General features: G+C 41.5%; 1 protein-coding gene across 5 annotated transcripts in view; it reads left to right on the forward strand.

Moving 5' to 3' along the window:
- The window catches only part of ANKRD28 (ankyrin repeat domain 28), a 238938-nt gene that overhangs the window by 189387 nt on the left and 30048 nt on the right, over positions 1-19503 (forward strand). For all 5 annotated transcript variants that reach the window (XM_038388242.2, XM_043509102.1, XM_043509103.1 and 2 more), the window contains 9 exons: positions 427-628; positions 2538-2625; positions 7039-7156; positions 7785-8004; positions 13547-13634; positions 13731-13814; positions 14387-14532; positions 14752-14834; positions 15017-15099. In XM_038388242.2, coding sequence (XP_038244170.1) covers positions 427-628; positions 2538-2625; positions 7039-7156; positions 7785-8004; positions 13547-13634; positions 13731-13814; positions 14387-14532; positions 14752-14834; positions 15017-15099 — 1112 coding nt within the window. The remainder of the gene's footprint in view (positions 1-426; positions 629-2537; positions 2626-7038; positions 7157-7784; positions 8005-13546; positions 13635-13730; positions 13815-14386; positions 14533-14751; positions 14835-15016; positions 15100-19503) is intronic.

The raw sequence follows: 19503 nt of genomic DNA on the forward strand, positions 1-19503 counted from the left end.
ATGAGTACATCTGTCTCTTCGGTTTCAGCTTTGCTGCTGCTATTACAAATAAATGCCCTCTGCAGAGGGTAATGAAGAGTCTGCATGTGAGCCCCCAACTAGAGCAATGCATAAGAGTCATGCACCTGATCTTAAAGCAGTGAAATTCACTGCACCTAAAGAGTTATCAAATTACAAAGTGAACAAGATGGAAAAATGACACATTTCTCTAATTTCTTCCAATTACTGGTAAAAATAAATTAAATAAAAATAGGTACAAATTGTTCAGTTGAAAGTGTGTTTTTAACATTGGTTACAAAATGACTGATTTTTACTTAAAACAGCAGGTATTCTTCTAAATGCTTCTGTTACACACTATTTTCATAGTGTCCTTTTCTGATGTAAATGTAAATGAAACATTACTGCACTGTATTAATATTCCCTTAGGCCTATCATGGTCATCATCAAGCTCTGGAAGTACTGGTGCAGTCTTTGTTGGACCTTGATGTGAGGAACAATAATGGAAGGACACCATTGGATCTTGCAGCTTTTAAGGGACATGTGGAGTGTGTGGATGTACTTATTAATCAGGGAGCATCAATCTTAGTGAAAGACTATGTTGTAAAGAGAACTCCAATACATGCTGCAGGTATGTTGTGCTGAACACAAATGCATGGGTTTGGGGTTTATATTTCTGTGGCATTAACAGAGATTATCTAGATTACATTTTAAATTATGTTCTGCACTGTGGAGGATGAGGAAAAGCATGAGGTAGTGGGAGTGCCTTAGCTTAGTAAGAGAGAGAGTGCCTTAGATGTCTTCCTTGGGCTCTGGAGGAGAGTAGTACCTCTGCCATCCACAAAATCGGGTGGGCAAACTACGCCTGGCCACGCCTCCGCGTAGGAGCTGGAGAAGGGACATGCTGCTGCTGCTGCAGCTGCTTCCGGGAGCCGCTTGAGGTAAGTGCCCCCCCAGAGCCTGCACCCCCAGCTGGAGCCCACGCCCCCTGTGCCCAACCCCCTGCCCCAGCCCTGATCCCCCTCGCACCCTCCAAACTCCTCGATCCCAGCCCAGAGCATCCTCTTGCACCCCAAACCTCTCATCCCCAGCCCTACCACAGAGCCTGCACCTCCAGCTGGAGCCCCTACCTCAGCCCGTACCTCAACCCCAATTTTGTAAGAATTCATTGCCTGCCATACAATTTCTATTCCTAGATGTGTCCCTTGGGTCAAAAAGTTTGCCCATCCCTGCATTAAATGGATGCAGTGTGCATTTCCCTCCATTCCAAACAGCTGTGCTGTCCAGGATGTGTGGGTGAATGACATGGTCGTGGCCCTGCCTTTTGTAGGACATTGTAGTGTTGAAATATGTTGTGTAATTTACCTGTCATAATTTGTGGATAGCATCAAACAGTGTTTGCTTTTAATCTGTATCTTGGAGAGCTCTGGCAGTTTTGTGAGGAGAGAAGTTTGATAGTTTTTACTCAGTGCTTCAAGGATTAAAGTGACTGAACTCTTACTGAGTTTCTGAAAAAAATTAATGTCGATAGTGATTTTTAATCCTTTCTCTGTCTCTCACTTCTCCATGTGGTTTCCCCCAAAGATGCCTTATTAAGATGTACTTAATTATTCATTCCTTTTGTCTTTTTGCAAGTTAACTTTACTTTTTTTTTTTTAAGTTGGCAATGGCATAGTAGTAAATGTCATTTAAAATGTCTTGGTAAAAAGAGCAGTCCATTAACAATATTAGATGGCCATAAGAGAGAGATCCACTTTTTATCTCCTTAAACACTAGTTTTATTCTTCTATTTGTGTTCTCCCTTCTTTCAGCTTCCATTAGCACCATTCTCAGATTTGCCAGACAGGTTGTTGCTGAGCAACATGAGGTGTATCCTACTTTCAGGGGCTGAGTACAGTAGCCCAGGAAGCAAACTTTACCTCTTAAGAACTCCTTTTAAATACAGTTTCCCTAACTTTCCTCTTCTTGGCTTATCCCTCCGACTAATTGTGTAGCTATTCGTCCACCCCTCTCTTGAGTATGATCTCACGTCCCATCCCTTACAAATACACGCACAAGACATTAGCATTTAAAGCTATGTGTGGTAGGTTAGACAAGGACTCACTTGCTTTAAATAAATAGTTGTGTTAATGAGTATTTATAAAGAATGAAAGTGAAGCACTATTTCTTGTTAAACTAACATAGGCATGAATTGTTCCTATAGTTATGGTTAATATTCTAATCCTTATATACATACAAAAGAAGATAAGTTCAATTATTAATGCCTATCTTGAAACCATCATATTCTGTTCAGTTGTAATATAGTTTTATGGATTTTGAATATTTAACTGTTAAAAACATGTTTGAGTATTGGATATAAGGTCAAAGATTTCCTGTTTTCAAATTAAGTTATAAATGCTGACCCATTATGGCCAATGAGGAGTGCTCATATTAATGGCTCTAGTAGAAGCTGACATCTTCAGTTTGTTAATACTATTTATATTTTCATACCCAAGGATAACAAACATGATATGCTGATTTGTTTTTATAACATTTTACAGCTACAAATGGTCATTCAGAATGCTTGCGATTGTTGATAGGCAATGCGGAACCACAGAATGCAGTGGACATTCAAGATGGAAATGGACAGTAAGTTGAAGAAGTCCATATTCTGATTTTTCACAAGATATTGCATCCTATAATATACATTATAGCTTCTGCACCCCATAGGGGGAAAAAAAGTCATTTTCCATTGGTGACTTTTTTTTTTAAATGGAGGGACAACTAGGATTAATGTCGTTAGTGTCTTGGAGTGCCACTGATGTAAATTTCACAGAATTTTGATAGTCATTCCACAGGAAACAAATTAAGATTACTCTGTTCACTAAACACTGAGAAAATAGGCCCTAGAGACGTAATTAGCTTTGTATGTTACACTCTTAGGGCTTGGCTACACTTGCAAGTTAGAGCGCATTAAAGGAGCCCCAGGCACGCTGGCAAGGCACATACAGCGCTCTGACTCAGTGGCTAGAGCGCTCCTGCTACTCCACCTTGGTGAGTGGAATAAAGTTTTGTGCACCCCCGCTGGAGCACCGTGGCGCCAGTGTGGACGCCCTGGTCTGTTAGTGTGCTCTGATCGGCCTCCAGAAGTGTCCCACAATGCTTGTTCTAGCCACTCTGGTCATCACTTTGAACTCTACTGCCCTGCCCTGGGGTGACCAACCCGTCAGATCTGCCCTTTAAATTCTCTGGGAATTTTGAAAATCCCCTTCCTGTTTGCTCAGCTGGGGTGGAGTGCTCTCAATTAATTTTTCCAGGTGACCATGCCTCCACACTCCAGGCAATCCCCAGTATGGAGCAATGGCGAGGTGCTGGATCTCATCAGTGTTTGGAGGGAGGAAGCTGTCCAGTCCTAGCTGCAGGAATTATGATATCTTCGGGCAGATATCAAGGGACATGATGGAAAGGGGCCATGACCGGTATGCACTGCAGTGCAGGATTAAAGTGAAGGAGCTGCGGAATGCCTACTGCAAAGCCTGCAAGGCAAACAGGTGTTGCCCCTGCGACCTGCCGTTTCCACAAGAACTGGACACGATACTTGGGGGCTCCACTCCAAGTACCACCATGGACACTTCAGAGCCCGGTTCAACAAGGCGGGAGGAAGAGGAGCAGCAGAGCAGGAGCGAGGGTGCCGAGGTGGAGGAAGACACCCCGGAATCCCTAGATGCATGCAACCAGGAGCTGCTCTCAAGCCAGGAGGAAGGTAGCCAGTCGCGGCAGCTGGTGCTTGGGGAAGGACAAACACTAGAGGAGGTTCCCAGTAGGCGGCTTTTATTTTGGGAAGAAAGTTATTTGCTGCAGGCTCTTGGGGTGAGGAGGGTTAGGGCTGCATTCACGCCTAGATGCAGAATAGGGTGTTGATGTGCTCTCTCACATCGCAGTAATAGGCCTCAGTAATCTCTTCAAAAGTCTCATCCAGAACTTGGGCAATGCTCTTGCACAGGTTTCTCAGGAGAGCCACTGTGTTCCTTGTCCCAGTAAGGCTAACTTGTCCACGCCACTGTGCCGTGAGGGGCAAGGGGACCATTGCTGCACACAGGCAAGCTGCATATGGGCCAGGGTGGAATCCGAATTGCAGTAGAAGACCCTCTCTTGCTTCCCAGGTCACCCTCAGCAGCGAGGTATCTTCCAGGACGAACTCCTGTGGAAAATGTGGGGACAGCGTTCAGTATAGGGGCCCCCTGCTGCTGTTGGCTTTTCCCCAAGGCACAGAAATCCAGAGCACAGTACAGCCATGAAACAATCAGTCACGCTTGACCGTGTGCTTACTCGCCATTTTGGGGCTCCCAAGGGTTATATGCACTTGCTTTGGGATGGGCAAATTATGCTATTGTGTATCTGTGCTTGCCCTTAAGTATAGGGGAATCATTATTCTGTCTAGTGTGAACAATGGTGCCTCTGTTAAGTGTTGCATTTTGCCTTTACAGATGCAACCTTGAGATTTCAGCCGTCCGTGTTATCACCAGTTGAAATACTCCGAAGAATCAGAAAGAAGCCACGTAGAAGCAAGGAAGACGTGTTGCATGAAGTAATGCAGCATTCAAGTAATGAAAATTGAAAAGTGCAGGAGTGGCAGGACAGTGAAAGGAGGATCCGCCAGCAGAATGAGGAGCGCTGGCACAAAAGCATGGTGCTCTGGCAGCAAAGCATGGATCGGCTGATAAGCATAATGGAGCGCCAAGAGGACTCAATCCAGGCATTTGTAGCCATGCAGGCAGAGCACTACTGTGCCCGACTCCCCCTGCAGCCCTTGTCCCAAAACTCTTTCCCTTGTGCCCCCATGTCACTTCCAACCTACCTTTCCCAACATCCGGGTTCTTACCGCCAACAGCTGCCTCCAACACCTGTAGCTTCACCACCCAGCCCTGAAAACTATGACCCTTACCCACTGCATTCAACCCCCATCACATGCCGTATAGCCATCCTGAAGTGTAGCACTCATTGCACAGCACTCCAGACAGGAAGGCTGAGTATGATAACAGGACATATGCAAATCTGTGATTGTACTGTTCCCCACCCCAACGCCTGGCCCTTTCTGTTTCCCAAGCAGTTGTTTCTTTTCAATAAATTGGGTTTTTTGGCTTTGAAAACATTCTTTTTTATTGCATAGAGTAAAAGATACCTTAGCCCAGGAAAAAAAAACAGGCACTGCAAGTCAGCATAGCGAACACCGATTCCTACTAACATTGGAACCACTGCACTTCACTCCTGTGCAGGGCACCAGACATTACTGGTGGCTTTCAGCCTCGAATTGCTCCCTCAAGGAATCCCTAATCCTTGCAGCCCTGCGCTGGGCCCCTCTAATAGCCCTGCTCTCTGGCTGTTCAAGTTCAGACTCCAGATGTTGAACCTCCGAGTTCCATGCCTGAGTGAATCGTTCACCCTTCCCTTCACAAATGCTATGGAGGGTACAGCACGCGGCTATAACTGTGGGGATGCTGTAAGGTCCAGCTTCCCATACCGAGAGCGCTAGTGGCCCTTTAAACGGCCAAAAGCACACTCCACGGTCATTCTGCACCGGCTCAGCCTGTTGTTGAACTGCTCCTTGCTGCTGTCAAGGCTCCCTGTGTAGGGTTTCATGAGCCATGGCATTAAAGGGTAAGCGGGGTCTCCAAGGATCACAATGAGCTTTTCAACTTCCCCTACAGTGATCTTCTGGTCTGGGGAAAAAAGTCCCAGCTTGCAGCTTCCTCAACAGGCCAGTGTTCCGAAAGATGCGTGCGTCATGCACCTTCCCAGGCCAGCCTATGTCAATGAAATGCCCATGGTGATCCACAAGTGCCTGGAGAACCGTAGAGAAATGCCCCTTCTGATTAACATACTCGGAGGCTAGGTGGGCTCGTGCCAGAATGTGTGTGCCATCTATCACCCCTCCGCAGTTAGGGAAACCCATTTGTGCAAAGCCAGCCACAATGTCATGCACGTTACCCGGAGTCAAGGTTCTTCTGAGCAAGATGCGATTAATGGCCCTGCAAACTTGCATCAACATGATTCTAACGGTCGACTTTCCCACTCCAAATTGGTGAACGACTGATCAGTAGCTGCCTGGAGTTGTCAGCTTCCAGAATGCAATAGCTAACCACTTCTCCACTGTCAGGGCACCTATCGATCTCGTCTCCTTGTGCTGCAGCGTGGGGGTGAGCTCCTCACACAGTCCCATGAAAGTGGCTTTTCTCATCCGAAAGTTCTGCAGCTGCTGCTCATCATCCCAGAGTTGCACGACGATGTGATCCCACCACTCAGTGCTTGTTTCTCGAGCCCAAAAGCGGCATTCCGGGGTGGTGAGCATGTCTGTGAATGCCACAAGCAAACTCGTGTCATATGTGTTACTCTAATGGATATCATCGGAGCCCTCACTGTCACTTTGGATCATAAGGAATAATTCCACTGCCAAATGTGATGAGACTCGTCAGCATACTCCTCAGCATTTCGGACTCCATTCCCGCAGACCGAAAGGGAAGACAGCGCGCGCAGTGCAAAAAACATTGAAAGATGGCGCCACGTGTGGATGGAAGCACAGGGGTTGCTGGGATGTGAACTGATGCATCATGGGGTGTTGGGACAGGACCAGAATGCCCCACTCCCCCATCCCTTCCCACAAGCCACAGTGCCAGAATGGGAAGAGGTGCTCTGTGGGATAGCTTCCCAAATGCGCTGCTGCAAGTGCCACAAATGTGGCCATACCAGTGCACTTGTTCCTGTCATTGTGGACAGACTGCAGCGCTTTCCCTACTGCGCTCTCCAAAGGCGGGTTTAACTCAAAGCGCTCTACATCTGCAAGTGTATCCATGCCCTTAGAAATAAGTTTACCTTCTTATGTCTAGACAAAATATCAGTACTGCTTTTGTGATTAGTTTACAAAGTGCTATTCACTAATGGATCAGTTGTTGAAGAGCTTTCTCTAGGAGAACAAAAGTTGTTTCTGGAGTTTTAAGTATTTTAGCTGACCACTAGACTATTAAAGTGTAACCTGCATGGAAACTCTTTTGTCTCACTGTTCAGGACTCCTCTGATGCTGTCTGTTCTCAATGGGCACACAGACTGCGTTTATTCATTGCTTAACAAAGGAGCAAACGTAGATGCCAAAGATAAATGGGGAAGAACTGCATTGCATAGAGGGGTAAGAAAATATTTCCCTTTTGTCATTTCCAAAAAAGTGTGCATTAATTTTAAATACAAATTGAGAATGTCTGCAGTTTTGTATCATTGCTGAATTTATTATTTTTTTTTTAATTCCACTGACATTAGTGTTCTGCTGTGCTTGGTTGGTCTTCTCTTTTATTTCATTTGAGTGGTTAGATTTTTGCCTTTTTGCATTTCACCTTCAGTGTTCTTTGTACTTTCTGATTCACTTCCACTTGCAGAAGCACATTAGCTAGAAAATTCCAAGGTATCTTTTTTGTTGGGGGTGGGGTGAGGGAGAGTATTGGAGGGAGGAAGAAAATAATTCCTTTTTTTTGTGTTTTCTATGTACAATATGCCAAATGTTTCATGCCAGATACTACAATTAAGGAGGCCCTGGGGATTAGCATCTTACTTTAGGCCATCGCAAAAGGAAAACATACCCTCTCACTAAGCTAATAATTACTGAATTTTTCTTCGCAATGCCCACTTACTGAAGTAAGAATGACTGGGCTTATTTTGTAGTTGCCTGCTCTTAATATTATATGTTAAGGCAGTAACAGAATTTTTTTTTCTTTAGTTGCACAAGTATGTGTGCACATGCATATTGTATTTTTCTTTTCCAGGCAGTTACTGGGCATGAGGAGTGCGTGGAAGCATTGCTTCAACATGGTGCTAAGTCCTTGCTACGAGACTGCCGAGGGCGAACACCTATACACTTATCAGCTGCATGTGGGCATATTGGTGTTCTAGGAGCTCTTTTCCAGTCAGCAACATCTGTGGATGCAGTGCCTGCCATAGCAGACAATCATGGATATACATCACTGCACTGGGCCTGTTATAATGGTAAGTACAATGGTAAAGTGGTCTTAAATTCAAAGCTTTCGGGGCAGAAATCTGTATGTAGGTGTAGATCCTAGCTCAGTGGAGCCCCAATATTGGTAAGAGCATCTAAGCAATACCATAATATAAATATTAATAATAAAAAGTGTGAAACAGATGGTGCACTATTCATAAAGCAAACTAAAGAGACTGGTATCTTTTATTGTCATTAATTCTAAAAAGTGAATAAGCTTTCTGGGCGGATTTGTTGCATTTATTTTACCATTCATTCCAAAGCAGTGTACTTAGCACTTTCTTGCAAGAGAGATGGACTTTTTCTCTCTAGTGCTCTAAACATTCTCTGTCTTGCAAACAGAAGCACAATTAGAAGTAAGAAGACAGAACTCTTACAAAGCTAGCACATATAAGGTAACCGAGGAGCAAACAGATCAAGGGGAAAAGTTCAGAAACAAAATAGAACCAATTTACAAGCTGGGCTTTATAAGATTTAGAATCTGTCTAGCTGTTAAGCAGATACAGGGCATGTGTAATCATACAGTATCCTGTTCTTTTATTCATATTATCTTGTGGGGAAAGGTATACATCATTCACAAAAACACAAATCATTACATACCCAGATTTCAGATGTGCAAAATAGGTAACTCTGGACACAAACACATGATTTGTGTGTGATCAAAAAAATTTGATCTAAGTATATCTCTCAATATTTATATCACTTCTATCCAACCATCCATCCACAGGAGAATCTCCGAGTAACAAACGCCTCTGGTATGGAGGTTGTTTATAACTGAACAAAACATTTTGGTGGTTCTTTCAAAAGTTTACAACTAAACATAGACTTACTACAGCATTGAAACTTTACTATGCAGAAGAAAATGCTGCCTTTAACCATCTTAATTTAAATGAAACAAGCACAGAAACAGTTTCCTTACCTTGTCAAATCCTTTTTTAAATATTCCCTTTATATTTTTAGTAGTTTACGTTTAACACAGTACTGTATTGTATTTGCATTTTTTTGTTTGGTTTTTTTGTCTCTGCTGCTGCCTGTTTGCAAACTTCTGGTTCTGAAGGAGGTGTGTGATTCACTGGTCAGTTCGTAACTCTGGTGTTTGTAACTCTGAGATACTATTGTACTAACTGTAACAAATCTTCATTATAGGAAAGGCTCTCAATTCTTGTGAATCATTGAATATATAACATTCTATTGCGATATATTTGAGTCTTTGTTTCTAAATATTATGAAACAGATCCCTTCAGCCAATATTTAATGGGAGCAGGGTCAAGCCATTAATTGAATAATTTTTAAATTGAATGTATTTGTTTATTAACTCTAATATGATATACTGTCTCTGTGCTCATTTGTGTTTTAATATGTACTTTTTAAAAAGTAGTAAAAATGTTGAAAAATAAAGGAGAAAATTTGGGTAGGATAGCACTGTTGAAGCAGAAATGGTCCCACTTATCCCAAGAAATTATTTTAATTAGGAAGTATTTTAATCAGAATAAAATAATTCTGCATTAACTCATCTTGAAGTATTTCACTGATATCATGAGATCCTTCTGCCTCAGATCAAACCACATGTACAAATATTTGAAGAACAAAAGGCATCAGGAAGGGTCATAGCATTTCCCCTTCCTTTTGCTTGCTGCCTCAGTACATTCTGGAGGGTGAGAGGTTCACTCACCTAATGACTTTTGCCTAATGACACAGCCACAACCTAATAATCTTCGCAGGTAATTAAGGTTCTCATTTACTTCATTTTCTGCCTTTCTCCAAAATTAATTAGAGAAGTAGGAGCTTAAAGCTCATTTTCTAATTAGTGTTAAGGGAATAGAGATACAGCCTATACTTCTAGGCAAAGTTACGGACTATATCTCTAAGACTAATTATACTGAATAGAATAAGAATAAACTAAAATTACCAGATTTCCAAAACTGCATTGTGCAAAACTAAATTATGAATGGTTGATGAGTAAGGCTACGCTTTAGTCATGGGTGTTTTTAGTAAAAGTCACGACCAGTAAACAAAAAGTTACGGTCCGTGAACTGTCCATGACTTTTACAATATAGCCCTCACTGAAACTTGGGGGAGGGAGGGTTGCCTGGGGGTGCTGGGTGGGGGCGGCCTGGGATTGGTGCTGGGGGGTGCGGCCCGGGACCCCTGCTCTGCCTGCCCCCCGCCCCAGCAGGAGCAGAAGAGTTTGGGTGTGGGAGGGGGCAGGGGGTTGGGGCACAGGATGGGGTGAGGCAGGTTCTGGGAGGCGCTTACCTGGAGCGCTCCCCAGAAGTGGCGACATCCCCCTCGCTCAGCTCCTAGGCAGAAGTGTGTCCAGATCCCAGGCCAGGCACACCAGCAGGCTACAGAAGTCATGGAGGTCACGGAATCCGTGACCTCTGTGACAAACTCACAGCCTTATTGATGAGTGATCCACTCTGAATTTGACCACAGTGTCTCAGTGCGACAGAAAAATTGGATGTTTTCATTCCATAACCATCTAGCCTTTAGTTTCATGTCAGACTACTGTGAGATGTGAACATGTATGCAATCTCTAATCTAGCTAAAACGTCTTCCTGCAAAAAATAAAATTAAAGTAATATGCATTGTTTAGGTTTCATGTGTATAAGTTTGTCTAATTTTAAAAAATCAAATTAGTCAACACTTAAATTTTAGAGAGAAGGAAGACTTCCTTCCATTTCTGCATAGTCTGTTTTACATCTGTTCATGATGTATGTAGTCTCATTATCTGTATCTTGAAAAATAAAAACATTTAGCATTCTAAACTGCAGTTTCTTTAAAATTGTCAAAATTGCAGAGACGGTGGTCGACAAAAGAAATTCTAAGAAATTAGTTAAAATCTGTGTTACTAGGAAAATCTTTTACTAAAAAATCAAATAAAATAAATGTAAGGAGTTTTATGCGGAGGAGGAAAAGTTTAAATAGAATTACTAGCTCTGAGACTGTTTTTTGTCAGTCTGTTGAAGCAAGAAGTAATAAATTCATTTTCCTTGGTGTATTTTGCAAGGGTGCATTGGAGTTGAATTTTGACTGACTACTACGTATCTATATTCTTACTTCTGTGGGAGCTTAGTCCCTGAAAAAGAGAGGTTACAACAACAATGGAAACAGATGAAATGGTTTGAGTTAAACCTGCTTCTTCAGGGTTGGCATTTGGGTTAGAATGTGAGCTTTGATCTTGTTCAAACAGATTGCAGAGTTTACCACAATAGCTTTCTTAGTATATGCAGCCTGCTACGTACTAATATGTGATAGACAATAAGCAAATAAAACATGTTTGGTTGTAAGATTTCAAAGGTGGTTGTTTTAATGTGTGGTTAAGTAATGGATCTGATGATGATTTGCGGACAAGTGTAAGCATATTTTTTGTTTTGGCCAATGAGTAATGTGGACTAGATGTTATGTATCTTTCTTTTTGTCTTTGCCAGTGATAATGATATTCTGGAAAGGATCCTTGAACGTGCAGGACTAAACTCTAGAAACACAATGCTGTGGCATCCAAGATTGGCTTCTTTATTTAGAATCTTTAAAAATTTGTTTTTTATGGTACAGTAATTGACAAACATCGGTTTAAAATATCTTTGATGCAGGAAACGAGTAAGGAACAAAATATCCTTCTACAAATTGAGGCAGATCCTCTAAATATTTAATATTTTCCTTTGCTTTTGTTATGTGATTGGAAAGCTCTGATTAACAGTAAATAGGAAGATGAACATTGCAGTTGTGCTTGAGTGGAGAAAACTAGGCTGTTTAGTGTAGCCTTATCTGTAGTTACAGGTTATTTTAAATAATTATCCACTCCAATCTGAGGGTTTATACCCAATCTGTGAGGGTTCAGCTCCAAAATCAAGTACAGTGGAAAGGTTATCAATAGAAGGGGGGCCATGGTGCACAACAGGGACAACAAAGTCTCTTTTTGTAATACTTACTTTTTATTGGCCAACCAAACAATATACACAAAGCAGTCCGGTAAAGGAGAGAGAGAACAATACGAAACATCCAGCGTTTGCTTTACTTACACCATCCCTTGTGGAGAAACCCAAAGCGTCAGTCATCATCCTCATTGTCATCATTCTCAGCAGCAGTAGTGGTGGCGATCGTGGAATCTCCTCAGGCACGCAGGGCCTGATACATCTTTTATAATGTTTCGCTGACACCCACTTGATTCATATGTATTGATGAAGGCTTCAATCCCTTTTCCTTATTTGAACTTCCACATCCCACTACCTTTTGGCGTGACCCAGTTTTCTGAGGCTAACTTGTTAGTTCCCCTTATACTTGTTAACATGTACGTCTCTCAGTTACCATACTGGTGGTTAGGACATTGCTGATGCTTTGTTTGCAAAATCCCCCAAATACTCAAAGCGGCTTTAACTGATACATTGCCATATATATTTCCTAAATTTCAGCAGCTGACTGTTTCATCTTATGATATAGGGTCAGTCATTGGCTGACATGAGTAACTATCCAGTCTCCTGAGGTCTTGTTTGGCTAAGGTATATATTTTACAAGCCTAAGGCTATAGGCGCTGTGTTACAACATTAATTTATACTTACATTTCACCTCTGTATTCTAAATATGCATGATGTCATTTATCCTTGGCTAATTGGTATTTATCTGAAGAATCAGTGAGAGAATTTCCAGTATGACACACAGAGGCTTATCAGCATTGTCATCCATATCGGTTTCAGTGGCATTATTTATGGCCAAACTCCAGGAAAAACTCCACTAGGACAATGTTCCTTTCAGAGAGAGATGAAACACTGCAATCTAAAGTTTTTTTAGTTAGGTAAGGATGCAGGAGAGACCCTTGTCCCTCCAACGTATGAACAGTCAGTTCAGGAGAGAAGAAAATTATCAAAATCAAACAAGAAGCAGATGTTTTCTTGCTGTCTTTATATAGAAGGAGCTTACACCTAAGAGAGGACTGTAAATGTTAGAATAAATATCACTGTGTATGGAAGGAATATATACTGGGATAATTATAGTGAATAATATAGAAACAAGAACATATTTGCTTTATAGTTTTAGAGTTTAAATTATTTTAAAGTTTGGGTCATGATTCCTTTCAGCCCATGTTGTGGATGTACTCAATTTGTGACTCCGCATTATTCAGCAGTTCTGTGGGGAAAATAGCAAACCCCCCAAAAAATTTGTTTCCACTAGAGAAAGGAGTACAGCAGAAGAAAATCTTCCAACTGGACTAAGTGGTTGGTCTATTGAATGAACTGTAAAGCTACCATATTATAAGAGCTAAATTAGCTAAACATTCTTCCTGTGCCCCAGACAATGCATTATGACTTCAAAGTTCATAAATTTCTTCAGTACTGGGCCTAGTATTCTGATTGTATTTGTGGCTTCCAGATTCCTAAACATGCACCATGTTTTTTTTTTTTAATCCCCAGATACAGCCGTATCTAAAGTAATTCAAGTGTGCATTTAAGACTTTCAAATGAAATGTCATTTAATTTACCTCAGCTGTGTGTGTTGTTTGTTTTTGTTTTTAATATCTGATTTTAAAACTTTTAGGTCATGACAGCTGTGTAGAGCTTCTTTTGGAACAGGAAGTTTTTCAGAAAATGGAAGGAAATTCTTTCAGCCCATTGCATTGTGCTGTGTAAGGAAGTCCAAGATTACTGTGACTGATTTCATTACAATATTTAATAAAAGCACAATCATTCTCTAAGTAACAGCCTGTTTAATTTTTTAATAGGATAAATGACAATGAAGGTGCTGCTGAAATGTTAATTGATACGTTGGGTGCTGGCATTGTAAATTCAACAGATGCAAAAGGAAGGTAGGAATATAACAACTGCACTTAGGAAACAGTGCACTGCAAACAGTAATCGCCTTGCTTTTGTGTCACAGCTTTAATTTTTTTAAACTTATTTGGCATATTAGTCTTCTTTTCTATTTAAAGACTTTTTTTTGTTATATACTAAAAATGTTGTTGGGGATTTTTAAAAACCATGTATTGTGTTGTTAGAGCTGAATTGTTTTTTATTGTGTAAGAGAGCTTGGGCGTTTTTATAATTGCATAAACATTTGTGCAATATAAATCTTTATACCCATTAACTATATTTTAGTATTTTGTCCATTTTATTTTTCTAAGTCATCCTTGTCCATATTATGGACGTACTGGTTGCTAAATATTCATTTTAAATTTGGGGCCAGTTATTTTTAAAAACGGAAAAATGATCTTATAATAGCAACTGTGACCACTCCACCAATAATGACATCAGTGTATTTTTATGGTAGTGACTGCCCACACTGGTACAATTGCAGTATCACAGCCAAAGTTTGCACCTGTGAATAAAACATTATATATGTTTCCTGGATGTAAGCCCGTTTCCTCTTGATTTCTTTTAGAACCCCCCTTCATGCAGCAGCTTTTACAGATCATGTGGAGTGTTTACAGCTTCTACTCAGTCATAATGCTCAAGTAAATGCTGTAGATTCTTCTGGAAAGACTCCTCTAATGATGGCTGCAGAAAATGGGCAAACTAACACCGTTGGTAAAGAGAGAGCTTAAATATCTTCTACTTTAACTTTTAATAATGTACTGTAATATTATGCTATAGATATTGTTGCTTTAAAATTACCATATGTTATGCATTCACACGTTTATTAGAAGTATATTATTTTAGGTTTTAATCTTCATTTTATAAAGTGGAAAATTGATAATTCCTTTGGGAACACACTATTTAGTTAATGCAAACTTTTATTTCCTTCAGAGGTGCTGGTTAGCAGTGCTAAGGCTGATCTGACCTTGCAAGATAGCAGTAAAAACACAGCACTCCATTTGGCTTGCAGCAAGGTGTGTGTCAGTTTCTATTTGAGCCTTTTTTTCGCATGTTTGTTGTTAATAAAAAAAACTATTTTTTAAGATCTGATCTTTGTCAAACTCTGTAAAATCTCCAGAAACTACTTCAAAAAGATATACAAAACAATTTCTTCAATGAGTGTGTTATCTGACAAACATGTTTCCTGTATATTTAGGGTCATGAAACTAGTGCCTTGTTAATACTGGAGAAGATTACGGATAGAAACCTCATCAATGCCACCAATGCAGCTTTGCAAACGTATGTATGGCCACCAAACAATATTTTACAGTCGGATTTTCAATATATATCTGCTGTTAGTAAAACTAATAATTATATAAACAATTCTAAGTGTTCAGGTTTCCATCTGAATAAGAGAGACAATGTTGGAAAAATCTTATGCTATCATGGCTCAAGGAATTCTACTAGGAATGACAATAGTCTTATGAGATGATCTAGAGGACAGTAGTCTTGTGTGTTGGTTCTTTATAAGCACTACTCAGCTTTTTCTATTAAAAATTAAATAGTGGTTAATTCCAATGATTGTTACAATATCTAATTTGCTGTTTTAAAAAAAGGAGGGTGACTTAACTAATTATGAAAATACTTAGCTGGAGAATACTTTTTGTTTACCTTTATTAAAACAATGTGACAATGTGGTGTTTTCTAGCTAACATTACATCTAAAAGCTTTTATCTCAGAACTCTATTTTTTGAGCCTGGTTATGGGGAAAGTCAAAATTTAAGCATCATTTCGTTGTTTGAAACTGTGAAATGTATTTGGAACTGGGATGGAGGATTTTAGTAACTGATTCTTCTGGTTTTTTTCTCTTAAAAAAAAAAGGTGAATATTGGCAGCTTAGAACACCTACCCACATGGATTTCTAAAATCTTTTAATTAAACCTTAAATATTTGTTTTCTTCTGATTGTTATCAGGGTTGCTAAACGACTCTTGGGTGTTTTAGCATTTAGCAACCCTGTCATGTGTTCCTGCTCCCCTGTTGGAATCTCTCTCATCCAATTGTTGCTCAATAGATTTCCTTACAGTATCACCTTCTGTCAGTTAGGGGCTGCTTTGATTTGGGAATTAGACAGCTAGGCTGCTGCTCTTGCTGCTCACCATGTTAGATCTTAAGCAGCATGGAACACACTAAGCAAGAAGAAGAGTGCAGATGAGGTGATGGCTGGTTGCTCTGGTGCTTGGCTAATGAGAGGCAGAAAGAGGTGGAGAAAAAACAAACTGGGAGACAAAAGGGGGAACAAAAGAAGATAAAGAGAATGGGGGCACACTAAGGAGGATGGGGACAGTCTCTTCTAACTTCTTCCAAACAACCTGAATCAACCATATGGCTCATGTGCCTCTCCAGGGGAAAATCAGTGACCTTGTTCTCATTAGCAAGAAGTGTCATGCACTTAGCTGCACAAAACTTGAGTAATTTTAATGTTGAAAATATTTTACTGGTATGGAAACTTATTTTACAATCAGTTAGAGTTCCTAAACCAAGTGCATCACATCTTACTAAAAAAAATTACATAATTTGTGATGCACTTGGTTTAGGAACTCAATCCAGTAGGCCCAAATTGTAAATAACTTTTTCAAATGGATTTCAATGGTTTATTCATGGTGTTAAATGCTTCTTACTTCTTGAACTTTAATATTTTGAGCGACAGACAATGGGTGCAATTCTTTTTCATGTAGTGTCCCTGTGGATGCTTCTCTTCAGGTGCACATATGCCTCTCGAGCCCTTGATTGGAGACTTTCAGTTAGCAGTGACCATTCAGCCTACATGTTGCCTTTGGTTCCTTGTTCTGGATACCAAAGATGTATAGGGATGTGCTGGCAAACCGCCCTCAGTTCCTTCTCATCTGCCTTGGCCTATGACAGAGCCCTAGCATGTCTACATTGACCATGCCTCGGCTTTTCTAATATTCCTATAGTGATTAAGATAGTGTTTATAGTTAGTTGTTAGTGTACTTATAATTAGTCAGTTAGGTAAGTAGCAAGAGGATTATTTTACTCCCTTCTTTCCCTTAAGGGAGATGTATCTTATTCCTGGCTGGGCATACCTGGTTTGCCAGATCTCAAATATTGCCTCTCATACTGAGAGGCTATACTTGTGAATGACAGCCACTCTGTGTGTGTCTTTTGCTCGAGGGAGTCCTGTGTTTCCCAGAAGGGTAACTTCTGCCTGGCCCTCAACTTCAGGGTAAGGAAAAACAGGGAGTTTAAACTCAGACTTAATGAAGGAACGCTCCCCTCAGCCAGCTTCTGAGTGCGGTCAGGAGACATCCCATCCCCTCTCCCCCCTCTTTTTGGGAGGCTTCAGGGAAGGCTTCCAAAAAGAGGATTGTGGACTCTCACCTTAAGGAGCCAGCTCCAAATAGGCCCACTTTCCTGGTGAGATCTACGGTCTCCAAAGCCTTATCCTCTTGACTCAATACTGTTGAATTGAAGGACTCCTCCTCCAGTACTGGGGGGGGTCGTAAGGTCCTGTAGCATGAAGGAGAGAAATGACTCCGATAGGCCCTTTGTACCTTCTACTAGCAAGGAAGGCAAGCAGAGACACTCAGTATTGGCAGTGTCGAGTTTAGCCCAACCGTTGGTACCAATGCATGCAGAATCCTTGGCATCAAGCAAGCAACAGCATCAGACACCATTGGCGTCCACTTTAGTACACCCGCCATCAGCGGTACCACTGTCTACAGCAACTGTGAGCTCAGCTACCGCATCAGTACCAATCCCCTACTCAGTACCACAGGAGTTCAGAAATACTAAGGACCGCTCTATAACGGAGTCTCAGTTCCTCATGAGTACTGAGCATGTCTGAGTGCTCTGACTCTGAGCTACTGTTCTCCAATACTGGAGGACTCTCCATTATTTTCTGCAGGTAGTCATCCATTCAATGTAATGGAGGGGAGGATGAAGGGAAGTCCCTGCTTGTCACCTGTTTCTCTTTAGGGTTCCCCAACATATCCCTTCAGGAACACATTCTCTGCAAATCATAGGAAGATTGGGCTCATTATCAAGGGTGGTGGAACCAACCCTGCATGCCACCCCCAATGCCATATGGGCCCCCCCAGTAGCGATATTGTGATCCCTGGGCTGCCTATCAGTAATTTGCCAAACTACTGATACTGTCTCATAGGGAGGCCAGAGTTGTACAGCCCTCTCCTCCCTAACCAGTGGGCAGTGGAGTCCTGCGTAAAATGTGGGAGTGCTATCGCTCCCCTGGGCCCCCATATCTCTAGTTCTGTGGTTAAACATTTAACTGTGTAACCAATAAAATTTTAATCAGTTACACAGTTACTTTTTTAACCGCTATTTACATCCCTAAGCCATATATAATTTTATAAATTATAACAGATTCATAGCTTTTATTGAACATCTGCCACAAGAATATAGGGAGCAATTCCAATCTACTGCCTCGGGGTCAGCTGGTGTCCAGAACTGCTTTTCAGGAATCCTGAGTTTCTGCAGACACTGTTGCCAGGTCCATCTCCATAGTGGTGGTAGTAATGTGCAGGGCATCTTGGCTCCATCCCTTGGGATTTCTGAGAAATAGAGAACACGGTGGAGGGACCTCCCCTTCGATGGTTGTAAGTTGTTCTTGGAAACCACAGATGAGTCCTTGCATACTCTAAAGGAGTCTAGTGCTACTTTATTATCCCTGGGTATAATACACCTACAAATAAGAAAAGGTTTAGTGAGTCACAGACTGCCACTGATCGCATCCTATTCAGTTTTCTGGGTTCAATAGGTCACTAACCACTCTCCCTCCCCCCCCCCCCCCCCGCAGAAAGAGACGTAGATTTTGGAGACAGAGGGCCTCCCAACTGTTGTCCAAGATCAACCAGTCATCTTCAAAGCAACAAGTTTGATAGGTTGGTCAAGGGTTCACATCCTCCTGCACCTCTGGTTTTACAGCTGCACTCATTAGAGACCTGCCTTTAGAGACCACCTTGCCTAGTTCCAGCATGCTTGGAGATGGATCACTACAGACAACTGGGTTATAGAGGTCATAAAATGGATGGTATACTTTGATTTTATGTCCCTCCCGCCCTTTGACCCCCTCCAATCCCTCTTCAGGGACCGCTCTTGCAAGCTTTTATTGAGACAAGAAGTGAACTCTCTGTTAGGAGCAATAGAGCCAGTTCCTCCTCCTCACGGGCAGGTGATTTTACTCTAAGTATTTCCTTGTGCCAAAGATCCTACTTAGATCTAAGACTTCTAAACAAGTTTGTGAAGTCTCAAAAGTTCAGAATGTGTGACTGGCAGCTATAATTTCTTCATTAGAGAGAGGGGTTTGGTTTTCAGCCCACAGCATACAAGATGCATATTTCTGTGTAACCCCAAGTAACTACCTCTGTACGTCCCTTGGTACCCTGAGCTTAGAAGGAACTTCGGTTGAAATACTAATGCTTTTCTTTTAGACAGATTGCACAGAAAATACCTATACTTCACTATAGGTTAGGATCATTTCCAATACTGAGTGCTTTCCTTCAGTATTTCCTTGGCCCCAAGGTTGTTCTCAAAAGTCCTGGCAGTAGTGGTTGCACACCTCTGACAAGAAGTGATCCTACTCTTCCTATACCTTGACAACCGGCTACTCCAGGGCCGTTCCTACGAAGCAGTGCTGTCTTCTACCCAGATGGTCCTTGCTGTG

Source organism: Dermochelys coriacea, chromosome 2 (assembly GCF_009764565.3).
Source record: "Dermochelys coriacea isolate rDerCor1 chromosome 2, rDerCor1.pri.v4, whole genome shotgun sequence".
Taxonomy (NCBI): Eukaryota; Metazoa; Chordata; order Testudines; family Dermochelyidae; genus Dermochelys; species Dermochelys coriacea.